General features: G+C 53.4%; 1 protein-coding gene across 1 annotated transcript in view; it reads left to right on the forward strand.

Annotated features, from left to right (window-relative positions):
* The window catches only part of OTOG (otogelin), a 650929-nt gene that overhangs the window by 527145 nt on the left and 111191 nt on the right, over window positions 1-12593 (forward strand). Inside the window, exons 42-43 of the mRNA XM_073657941.1 lie at window positions 686-880; window positions 969-1181. Of these exons, the coding sequence (XP_073514042.1) occupies window positions 686-880; window positions 969-1181 (408 nt within the window). The remainder of the gene's footprint in view (window positions 1-685; window positions 881-968; window positions 1182-12593) is intronic.

Here is a 12593-nt window from a genome sequence, read left to right on the forward strand (position 1 = left end):
ATGAGGGTGATTGTACTGCAGCCTGTGAGGGGAGGAGGATGAAGATCTGATGAGGGTGATTGTACCCCAGCCTGTTAGGTGAGAAGGATGCAGATCTGATGAGGGTGATTGTACCGCAGCCTGTGAGAGGTGGAGGATGCAGATCTGATGAGGGTGATTGTACCGCAGCCTGTGAGAGGTGGAGGATGCAGATCTGATGAGGGTGATTGTACCGCAGCCTGTGAGGGGCTGAGGATGGAGATCTGATGAGAGTGATTGTACCACAACCTGTGAGGGGCGGAGGATGCAGATCTGATGAGGGTGATTGTACCGCAGCCTGTGAGGGGAGGAGGACGAAGATCTGATGAGGGTGATTGTACCCCAGCCTGTTAGGGGAGGAGGATGCAGATCTGATGAGGGTGATTGTACCGCAGCCTGTGAGAGGTGGAGGATGCAGATCTGATGAGGGTGATTGTACTGCAGCCTGTGAGAGGTGGAGGATGCAGATCTGATGAGGGTGATTGTACTGCAGCCTGTGAGAGGTGGAGGATGCAGATCTGATGAGGGTGATTGTACCGCAGCCTGTGAGTGGCGGAGGATGCAGATCTGATGTGGGTGATTGTCCTGCAGAGTAGTAGAGTGTTAGCTCTTGTGGCACAGAATGTCGCGTCTGTGCTCTGCCTTTAGCTTCTCTCTTTCTCTGCAGCGTTCCTCTGTCCGCCATCCTTAATCTACCGAGCGTGTCTGCCAATCTGCGAGATCCCTCTGACGTGTCAGAACCACCAGATCGAGCTGTATGGCGGTCAGTCATGTTCTGCACTGACGGAGGGCTGTGTCTGTGCAGAGGGAGATGTCTTACATCGACCGTACAACACCGTGTGCATTTCAGAGCGCAAATGCGGTATTAACCCATTCTTTACAGCTGCATGCAACCCTAGTTCTAGCCTCACTCCATCATTGCTCGAAGCTGTGACATCTCTAAATTGCAGCTTGTACAGATGCCACCGGGACCCCACGTGAGATAGGAGAGGTCTGGCGGACATCAAATTCGGGATGCTGCGCCTACCGATGTGTAGATAATGACACTATAATCCCTGTTCAACACAACTGTTCCAATATGGAGGAGCCGCAGTGCCGGCGGCATGGACAGGTGCTGGTGACTGTCACCCGTGAGCAGACATGCTGTCCTCAGAAGCTCTGTGGTAAGTGCATGGACGATGCTGGTGACTGTCACCCGTGAGCAGACATGCTGTACTCAGAAGCTCTGTGGTAAGTGCATGGACGATGCTGGTGACTGTCACCCGTGAGCAGACATGCTGTCCTCAGAAACTCTGTGGTAAGTGCATGGACGGTGCTGGTGACTGTCACCCGTGAGCAGACATGCTGTCCTCAGAAGCTCTGTGGTAAGTGCATGGACGGTGCTGGTGACCGTCACCCGTGAGCAGACATGCTGTCCTCAGAAGCTTTGTGGTAAGTGCATGGATGATGCCGGTGACCGTCACCCGTGAGCAGACCTGGTGTCTTCAGAAGCTTTGTGGTAAGTGCATGGACGATGCTGGTGACCGTCACCCGTGAGCAGACATGCTGTCCTCAGAAGCTCTGTGGTAAGTGCATGGACGGTGCTGGTGACCGTCACCCGTGAGCAGACATGCTATCCTCAGAAGCTCTGTGGTAAGTGCATGGACGGTGCTGGTGACCGTCACCCGTGAGCAGACATGCTATCCTCAGAAGCTCTGTGGTAAGTGCATGGACGGTGCTGGTGACTGTCACCCGTGTGCAGACATGCTGTCCTCAGAAGCTTTGTGGTAAGTGCATGGATGGTGCTGGTGACTGTCACCCGTGAGCAGACATGCTGTCCTCTGAAGCTTTGTGGTAAGTGCATGGACGGTGCTGGTGACTGTCACCCGTGAGCAGACATGCTGTCCTCTGAAGCTTTGTGGTAAGTGCATGGACGGTGCTGGTGACCGTCACCCGTGAGCAGACATGCTGTCCTCAGAAGCTCTGTGGTAAGTGCATGGATGGTGCTGGTGACTGTCACCAGTGAGCAGACATGCTGTCCTCTGAAGCTTTGTGGTAAGTGCATGGACGATGCTGGTCACTGTCACCCGTGAGCAGACATGCTCTCCTCTGAAGCTTTGTGGTTAGTGCATGGACGATGCTGGTGACTGTCACCCATGAGCAGACATGCTGTCCTCAGAAGCTCTGTAGTAAGTGCATGGACGATGCTGGTGACCGTCACCCGTGTGCAGACTTGCTGTCCTCAGAAGCTCTGTGGTAAGTGCATGGACGATGCTGGTGACTGTCACCCGTGAGCAGACATGCTGTCCTCAGAAGCTCTGTGGTAAGTGCATGGATGGTGCTGGTGACTGTCACCCATGAGCATACATACTGTCCTCAGAAGCTCTGTGGTAAGTGCATGGACGGTGCTGGTGACCGTCACCCGTGTGCAGACTTGCTGTCCTCAGAAGCTCTGTGGTAAGTGCATGGACGATGCTGGTGACCGTCACCCGTGTGCAGACATGCTGTCCTCAGAAGCTCTGTGGTAAGTGCATGGATGGTGCTGGTGACTGTCACCCGTGAGCAGACATACTGTCCTCTGAAGCTTTGTGGTGAGTGCATGGACGGTGCTGGTGACCGTCACCCGTGAGCAGACATGCTGTCCTCAGAAGCTCTGTGGTAAGTGCATGGATGGTGCTGGTGACTGTCACCCGTGAGCAGAAATGCTGTCCTCAGAAGCTTTGTGGTAAGTGCATGGACAATGCTGGTGACTGTCACCCGTGAGCAGACATGCTGTCCTCTGAAGCTCTGTGGTAAGTGCATGGACGATGCTGGTGACTGTCACCCGTGAGCAGACATGCTGTCCTCTGACCCTCTGTGGTAAGTGCATGGACGATGCTGGTGACTGTCACCCGTGAGCAGACATGCTGTCCTCAGAAGCTCTGTGGTAAGTGCATGGACGATGCTGGTGACCGTCACCCGTGAGCAGACATGCTGTCCTCAGAAGCTCTGTGATAAGTGCATGGACGATGCTGGTGACTGTCACCCGTGAGCAGACATGCTGTCCTCTGAAGCTCTATGGTAAGTGCATGGACGGTGCTGGTGTACTGTCACCAGTGAGCAGACATACTGTCCTCTGAAGCTCTGTGGTAAGTGCATAAACGGTGCTGGTGACTGTCACCCGTGAGCAGACATGCTGTCCTCTGAAGCTCTGTGGTAAGTGCATAGACGGTGCTGGTGACTGTCACCCGTGAGCAGACATACTGTCCTCTGAAGCTCTGTGGTAAGTGCATAGACGGTGCTGGTAACTGTCACCCGTGAGCAGACATACTGTCCTCTGAAGCTCTGTGGTAAGTGCATGGACGATGCTGGTGACTGTCACCCATGAGCAGACATGCTGTCCTCAGAAGCTCTGTGGTAAGTGCATGGACGATGCTGGTGACCGTCACCCGTGAGCAGACATGCTGTCCTCAGAAGCTCTGTGATAAGTGCATGGACGATGCTGGTGACTGTCACCCGTGAGCAGACATGCTGTCCTCTGAAGCTCTATGGTAAGTGCATGGACGGTGCTGGTGTACTGTCACCAGTGAGCAGACATACTGTCCTCTGAAGCTCTGTGGTAAGTGCATAAACGGTGCTGGTGACTGTCACCCGTGAGCAGACATGCTGTCCTCTGAAGCTCTGTGGTAAGTGCATAGACGGTGCTGGTGACTGTCACCCGTGAGCAGACATACTGTCCTCTGAAGCTCTGTGGTAAGTGCATAGACGGTGCTGGTAACTGTCACCCGTGAGCAGACATACTGTCCTCTGAAGCTCTGTGGTAAGTGCATAGACGGTGCTGGTGACCGTCACCCGTGAGCAGACATGCTGTCCTCTGAAGCTCTGTGGTAAGTGCATGGACGATGCTGGTGACTGTCACCCATGAGCAGACATGCTGTCCTCTGAAGCTCTGTGGTAAGTGCATGGACGATGCTGGTGACTGTCACCCATGAGCAGACATGCTGTCCTCTGAAGCTTTGTGGTAAGTGCATGGACGATGCTGTTGACTGTCACCCGTGAGCAGACATGCTGTGCTCAGAAGCTCTGTAGTAAGTGCATGGACGATGCTGGTGACCGTCACCCGTGTGCAGACATGCTGTCCTCAGAAGCTCTGTGGTAAGTGCATGGATGGTGCTGGTGACTGTTACCCGTGAGCAGACATGCTGTCCTCTGAAGCTCTGTGGTAAGTGCATGGACGGTGCTGGTGACCGTCACCCGTGAGCAGACATTCTGTCCTCAGAAGCTTTGTGGTAAGTGCATGGACAATGCTGGTGACTGTCACCCGTGAGCAGACATGCTGTCCTCTGAAGCTCTGTGGTAAGTGCATGGACGATGCTGGTGACTGTCACCCGTGAGCAGACATGCTGTCCTCTGACCCTCTGTGGTAAGTGCATGGACGATGCTGGTGACTGTCACCCGTGAGCAGACATGCTGTCCTCAGAAGCTCTGTGGTAAGTGCATGGACGATGCTGGTGACCGTCACCCGTGAGCAGACATGCTGTCCTCAGAAGCTCTGTGATAAGTGCATGGACGATGCTGGTGACTGTCACCCGTGAGCAGACATGCTGTCCTCTGAAGCTCTATGGTAAGTGCATGGACGGTGCTGGTGTACTGTCACCAGTGAGCAGACATACTGTCCTCTGAAGCTCTGTGGTAAGTGCATAAACGGTGCTGGTGACTGTCACCCGTGAGCAGACATGCTGTCCTCTGAAGCTCTGTGGTAAGTGCATAGACGGTGCTGGTGACTGTCACCCGTGAGCAGACATACTGTCCTCTGAAGCTCTGTGGTAAGTGCATAGACGGTGCTGGTAACTGTCACCCGTGAGCAGACATACTGTCCTCTGAAGCTCTGTGGTAAGTGCATGGACGATGCTGGTGACTGTGACCCATGAGCAGACATGCTGTCCTCAGAAGCTCTGTGGTAAGTGCATGGACGATGCTGGTGACCGTCACCCGTGAGCAGACATGCTGTCCTCAGAAGCTCTGTGATAAGTGCATGGACGATGCTGGTGACTGTCACCCGTGAGCAGACATGCTGTCCTCTGAAGCTCTATGGTAAGTGCATGGACGGTGCTGGTGTACTTACTATCACCAGTGAGCAGACATACTGTCCTCTGAAGCTCTGTGGTAAGTGCATAAACGGTGCTGGTGACTGTCACCCGTGAGCAGACATGCTGTCCTCTGAAGCTGTGTGGTAAGTGCATGGACGGTGCTGGTGACCGTCACCCGTGAGCAGACATGCTGTCCTCAGAAGCTCTGTGGTACGTGCATGGACGATGCTGGTGACTGTCACCCGTGAGCAGACATGCTGTCCTCAGAAGCTCTGTGGTAAGTGCATGGACGATGCTGGTGACTGTCACCCGTGAGCTGACATGCTGTCCTCAGAAGCTCTGTGGTAAGTGCATGGACGATGCTGGTGACTGTCACCCTTGAGCAGACATGCTGTCCTCTGAAGCTTTGTAGTAAATGCATGGACGGTGCTGGTGACTGTCACCCGTGAGCAGACATGCTGTCCTCAGAAGCTCTGTGGTAAGTGTTTGGACGGTGCTGGTGACTGTCACCCGTGAGCAGACATGCTGTCCTCAGAAGCTCTGTGGTAAGTGCATGGATGGTGCTGGTGACCGTCACCCGTGAGCAGACATGCTGTCCTCTGAAGCTCTGTGGTACGTGCATGGACGATGCTGGTGACTGTCACCCGTGAGCAGACATGCTGTCCTCAGAAGCTCTGTGGTAAGTGCATGGACGGTGCTGGTGACCGTCACCCGTGAGCAGACATGCTGCTGTCAGGCAAAAGGTATTTTTGCCCGAGTTTTTAAAAATGAGAGATGTTTTAAAAAAGGAAAAAAAAAACCCCACCCCCTATCTGTTTGTAAGTGAAGACACAGAACTCACTTTTGCTTTTCCCCAAACCAGGAATTTTTATGACCCGCCATAAAACCTCAGTCCAGGGCAAGCGCTAGTACAAACCGGAAAATCCCTCCAAAAAATCCCATTGTTTAATTGTACAAACGTTTTATGCCAATTTTAATCACGCACAGGTCTGACAGAAACATCGGAACCACGTTTTTTGAATGCTCACCTTTTTCCCATTACAATAGTATAACTTGCATAACTGAGGAATGACCGGGAACTGAGATAATGGATTCTGAGCTTCTGAGCGTCATAGAGGTTTCATATTTAATATCTATCTTCATGAATATTGGTGACGGTCAAGATGATGTCTCCCTCTTGGATGTGGGACCCCCCCACACCAAGATATGGAATCTGAAGGATCTGTTAGGTCTTCTGCAGCTGGGTGGGCTCGCAAAGCCGAGCCCCCCTTGTAAGGTAAATAAGGGGTGTTCCCCAGAGTTTTGGCTGCTTACTAAAAAGCAAATCGGCCATTTTCAGGTCATTCTTCTCAGGGACGTCGAACGCACGCACATCACGCGGCGTAAGAAGAATCACCTCTAATTTCCGGGGAGCCGTCCCTCCCACAGAATCTGAGACCATCACCTTGTGAAGCAGGTTTTGCTATTACTTATCCCTTTTATTTTAATAACTGTTTATGCATACATGTAAATTGTCTCCTTTATAATATCTTGTATATATTTTGTAAACACTGCCCACCTTTTGGGAGTAAATCATTAATTATTTACCAGTTTCTTTCTTCTTGTCCTATGTCGAGCAAACACGTTCCTCACCCGCTAATTCACGTTACCTACCAGGTACCCGATCCACCTGTTAAGCGATCGGTGGTGGCAGTATACCAGTATTTATGTGATATTGTGGTTTGAGGGTGGCTGGTCGGAGGTATATATACGTTCCTGGAAGGAACTGGTGGTATATATACGTCCTGTCACATCACGTGCCGCAATAGTCGACATAAATGAGAGCAGCGGCACCCGTGCTTATCCTCTGTCAATACCGTGTTTGACCAGCAGGATAAGGGGGCGCCAGAGAGCTGCAAGGTCTGACCCAAGAGTGGGTGTTGTTTTCGTGACAAATTGGTGGCAAGCGGTGGGATCATAGGACATTAGTGATCTGGTTTGAGCAATCATTCCTCTCACTAAAAACTTGCACAAAAGTTTTGAAGATCGAACTCAGTGTTTATTAGATCTGAGACAATACTGTATGTGTAGCAGTTACCCCTACCCTTCTTCGCTTTTTCTTTTCTATTTTTATTTTGGTGATCATGGTCGTAGTTGGGGAGTCCTGGTATCACCAGCAGAAAAAGGACACTCTTACTGGAATATGTATAACCAAAGGCATTGACCCCCACGGCAAAAGCAAAGAACAAATGATTTCTGAACTGTTACAAGGTGCTGCAGAGCCCGTCCGACAGCAGAGCCCTGATGAGGGGGCGGCCAGCCAGGGCCCGGATGGTGTTGCTGCCGGGGTCCAACCGGTGATTGCCAGCCATACCCGCAACCAGGGTAGTGTGGACCCCCACCTGCAGATGGCCTTGGAGGAGCTCGCCACAGACAATCATGATGGACGACTGGAGCTGATCCTGAAATTCCAGGAGCGGGCTGAGCGACAAGCTGACCGAGAGGCTGCTGAGCGACAAGCTGACCGACAACACCAGCTGGAGCTAGCCCGGATTCAGAAGGAGTCGCCCTCTACGCAGACCCGTGAGTCCAACAGTGCCAGCTGCTTTAAACCTCGTCCTGAGCACTTCCCTGTGATGGAAAAGGATGGGGACTTGGACACATTTCTGCGAGGCTTTGAAAAGGCCTGCAGGCAGTATCAGCTGCCCATGGACCAATGGGCAAGATATTTGACTCCAGGGCTCCGAGGAAAAGCTTTGGAGGTGTTTGCTTCCCTCCCTCGAGAGCAGGATGGAGACTATGAGGCCGTCAAGCAGGCCCTGATAAAAAAGTACCAGCTGACTCCGGAGGTTTACCGGAAAAAATTCAGAACCCTCCAGCGTGGACCACAGGACACCTACCGTGATGTGGTAGACGGGCTCAGAATCAACTTTGAGCAGTGGATCCAAGGACTGTCAGCGACCACCTTTGAGCAGCTAAAGGACCTGATGGTGAAAGACCAGTTCCTGCATCTGTGTCCGACTGAGGTACGGCAGTTCGTGATGGATCGGGAGCCACCTGATGCCAATAAAGCAGCGCAGATCGCAGACACCTACGAGGCCAACCGGAGACCAGAGGTGCGGAAGCCGGTCGTCGCCAGCTGGAAAGGGGGTAAGCCATCAACCACCATCCCTGCCCCTGCCAGCCGACCTTCCGGAGGCCTTTTTCCCGTTGCCAAGGCCCTGCCTGCATCCGATGCCCGCAGGTGTTATTCCTGCAACCAGACTGGTCATCTCAGCGCCACTTGCCCAGAGAAGCAGAGGAAGAACCCCCCATCCAAGGCCCCAGGGCCTAATGCTTCAGTTCTTTTGGTGGGTGGGCCGGTTGGGAGGGCCTGTGAAAACTTTCAGTCTGTCAGGGTGGGGGACACTCTCACTGTAGGCCTCAAGGACACTGGGGCCGAACAAACCCTCATCCGACCTGAACTGGTGTCCCCTGAAGCGCTTATTCCAGGAAAGACCCTGACTGTCACTGGGATTGGGGGCGTCCGATGCCCCTTGCCCATGGCCCGGGTTTTTATTGATTGGGGTGCGGGGAGTGGGGTGAAGGAAGTGGGAGTATCCAAAAACCTACCTGCAAATGTTTTGTTGGGAACTGATTTGGGGAGGATGTTTGCTTATTATGTCCCTGACACCCCTCCCCGATCTGATACGGTTGGTAAGGTTAATGCTAATAATGTGAATGTCAATGCTTTACATGATGATGGTGATGATGATGATGATGATGATGATGATGATGATGTTGTTGTATTGGAAGGTGCAGGAGAACTCAGCCATGTCACTCTGCGGGGTGATGTTGCTGAGGATCCCCTAGCAGGAGCAAATGTCAGTGCCAAGGGTAATGGGGAGAGGCACGAGGACCATGAAGCAGGTGGTGCTGTGCCAGTGACCAGTGTCACAACAGAAGGTGACCTGGCTGATGGTAGCTGCCGCATACGTAGCACTGTGCCTGAGGTAATGGAGGATGATGGAGAAGTAGTTCTCATGGCCTCTCAGGCTAATGAGACGGTGTTATTCCCCGGGGAGACGGCCTATATAGCCGCTGTTACCCGCAGTCAGAGTGCCCAGAATGCAAGTAACGCCCTGCCTTCTGGACCCCCCTCGAACAGAGGAATAACTGAATCAGGTATGGACCCAGAGCCGGTCCCAGAGGGTCCCAGTGAGGACGTGGCCTTAACCTCACTTCTGGCTTCCTCCAGCCAGGAGTTTCAGGCAGCTCTGCACTCAGATGATAGTCTGGAGACGTTAAGGAGCCTCGCGGAGAAACCCACCTCCGAGTCGGATAAGGAGAGGGTATTCTGGGACCAAGGGAGGTTGTACCGGGAGACAGTTCCCTGTACACCCCAACAGGAGTGGCTGAGGGAAAGACAGCTGGTCGTCCCCTACCCATTCAGGGATGAGTTGTTGCGGATCGCCCATGAAATTCCACTCGCTGGACACTTGGGGGTTAGCAAAACCAAGGCCCGGCTGTCTCATCACTTTTATTGGCCCAAAATGAGGACAGATGTGGTGAACTACTGTCGATCCTGTACCACGTGTCAAAGAGTGGGAAAGTCAGGGCCGGCCCCCAAAGCCCCCCTGATCTCTTTGCCAGTGATAGAGGAGCCTTTCCAGAGGATTGCTGTGGACATTGTGGGACCACTGGCCATACCCAGCAGCTCTGGAAAAAGATTCATCCTTACCGTGGTAGACTATGCTACCCGGTATCCGGAGGCAGTAGCCCTGTCCTCAATTAGGGCGGATAAGGTGGCGGACACCCTCTTGGCCATCTTTTCGCGAGTAGGATTTCCCAGGGAGATGCTTACCGACCAGGGGACTCAGTTCAGGTCACGCTTAATGGAGGCCCTATGTAAGAAAATGCAGGTGCAGCATCTGGTATCGAGTGCGTATCACCCACAGACCAATGGTTTGTGTGAGCGATTCAACGGTACCCTCAAACAGATGTTAAAAATGCTGGTTGAGACCCAGGGTCGCGACTGGGAGCGTTACCTCCCACACCTGCTATTTGCTTACAGAGAGGTTCCACAGGCCTCGACGGGGTTCTCCCCCTTTGAGCTCCTGTATGGCAGGCGTGTCCGAGGACCCCTTGGGTTGATAAGGGAATTCTGGGAAGAAGAGCCGAGCTCCCCAGGAGTGTCCATCGTGGAGTATGTCATGCGCTTCCGTGACAAGATGCAGACCTTGACGCAGTTGGTGCATGACAACATGGCGCAAGCCCAGGCTGACCAGAAGCATTGGTACGACCAGAACGCCCGAGAACGGACCTACCAGGTGGGTCAGAAGGTGTGGGTGCTGGTCCCCGTACCAAAGGACAAGCTTCAGGCGGCCTGGGAAGGCCCGTACGTCATTCACCAACAGCTCAACCCGGTCACCTACGTGATCACACTTGACCACGAGCGGGGTAGGCGGAAGGCGTTTCACGTTAATATGATGAAGGCTCATCAAGAACGTGGAACCTGCGTCCTACCGGTCTGCAACCTGCCCGAGGATGGGGAGGATGACCCCCTCTTGGACATGCTCGCCCAAGCGAAGGCCAGCGGGTCCCTAGAGGATGTAGAGCTAAGCGACTTGCTATCCGCAGACCAGAGGTCTCAGATGCAAGCAGTGCTGAAACCCTTCCAAGCAGTGTTCACCAACCTGCCTGGCAGGACTGAAGTGGCGGTCCATGAAGTGGACACCGGGAATCATGCCCCACTCCGGCGGACAGCCTATCGAATCTCCGACGAGGTGCAGCATGTCATGCGCCAGGAGGTCGAGGAGATGCTGCAGTTGGGGGTGATTAAGCGGTCCAAGAGCGCGTGGGCCTCACCTGTAGTCCTGGTGCCTAAGAAGGACCGGACCACCCGGTTCTGTGTGGACTACAGGGGGCTCAACGCTATCACCGCCTCTGACGCACAACCAATGCCACGCATTGAGGAGCTGCTGGAGCGGTTAGCCAGCGCAAGCTATCTCTCCATTATGGATTTGAGTCGGGGATATTGGCAGATTCCCTTGAGCCCCGGGGCTCAGGAGAAGTCCGCCTTTATCACCCCCTTCGGATTGTATGAATCCACGGTCATGCCCTTCGGCATGAAAAATGCCCCTGCCACGTTCCAGCGAATGGTCAACCACCTGCTCCAGGGACTGGAGAGGTACGCAGTAGCGTACCTGGATGACATTGCCATCTTCAGTCCCACCTGGGAGGATCACCTCGAGCATCTGCAGCAGGTGCTCGGGCGCATTCACCAGGCGGGCTTGACCATCAAGCCGGGAAAGTGCCAGATGGGCATGAACGAGGTCCACTACCTGGGGCACCGGGTAGGTGGGGGTACTCTGAAGCCAGAGCCTGGGAAGGTGGACGCTATCGTGTCCTGGCCCACCCCCAGGACCAAGAAGCAGGTGCAGTCCTTCTTGGGCACCGCAGGGTACTATAGACGCTTTGTGCAGGACTATAGTAGCCTTGCGAAGCCCTTGACAGACCTCACCAGGAAGAGCCTACCCCATTCCGTCAAATGGACGGATGAATGCGAGGTGGCCTTTAGGGCTTTGAAGACTGCCCTGAGCAGCTCTCCTGTACTAAAGGCGGTCGACGGCACACGGCCACTCTTAGTACAGACCGACGCCAGTGAATTTGGCCTCGGTGCTGTACTCAGCCAGGTCGACTCGGGGAACCAAGAACACCCCGTGTTGTACCTAAGCCGGAAACTGCTGCCGAGGGAAGTGGCCTATTCCACCATAGAGAAGGAGTGCCTGGCCATTGTATGGGCCCTCAACCGCTTACAGCCTTACTTGTACGGGCGCCCCTTCACTGTCGTGACTGACCACAACCCCCTGAGTTGGCTGCACACCATGTCAGGTGCCAACGGAAGGTTGTTACGCTGGAGCCTCACCCTCCAGCAGTACGACTTTACTGTTCAACACCGCAAGGGCAGCGAGCATGGCAATGCCGATGGGTTGTCCCGGCGAGGGGAGCCTCCAGACATACGCTTGGAGGAGTACCAGAAGGTCCTACCTCCATAGCGCAGTCAAAAAGGGGGAGGTGTCAGGCAAAAGGTATTTTTGCCCGAGTTTTTAAAAATGAGAGATGTTTTAAAAAAGGAAAAAAAAAACCCCACCCCCTATCTGTTTGTAAGTGAAGACACAGAACTCACTTTTGCTTTTCCCCAAACCAGGAATTTTTATGACCCGCCATAAAACCTCAGTCCAGGGCAAGCGCTAGTACAAACCGGAAAATCCCTCCAAAAAATCCCATTGTTTAATTGTACAAACGTTTTATGCCAATTTTAATCACGCACAGGTCTGACAGAAACATCGGAACCACGTTTTTTGAATGCTCACCTTTTTCCCATTACAATAGTATAACTTGCATAACTGAGGAATGACCGGGAACTGAGATAATGGATTCTGAGCTTCTGAGCGTCATAGAGGTTTCATATTTAATATCTATCTTCATGAATATTGGTGACGGTCAAGATGATGTCTCCCTCTTGGATGTGGGACCCCCCCACACCAAGATATGGAATCTGAAGGA

Source organism: Phyllobates terribilis, unplaced genomic scaffold, assembly GCF_046119375.1.
Source record: "Phyllobates terribilis strain yellow unplaced genomic scaffold, ASM4611937v1 Scaffold_13__5_contigs__length_258822181, whole genome shotgun sequence".
Lineage (NCBI taxonomy): Eukaryota > Metazoa > Chordata > Amphibia > Anura > Dendrobatidae > Phyllobates > Phyllobates terribilis.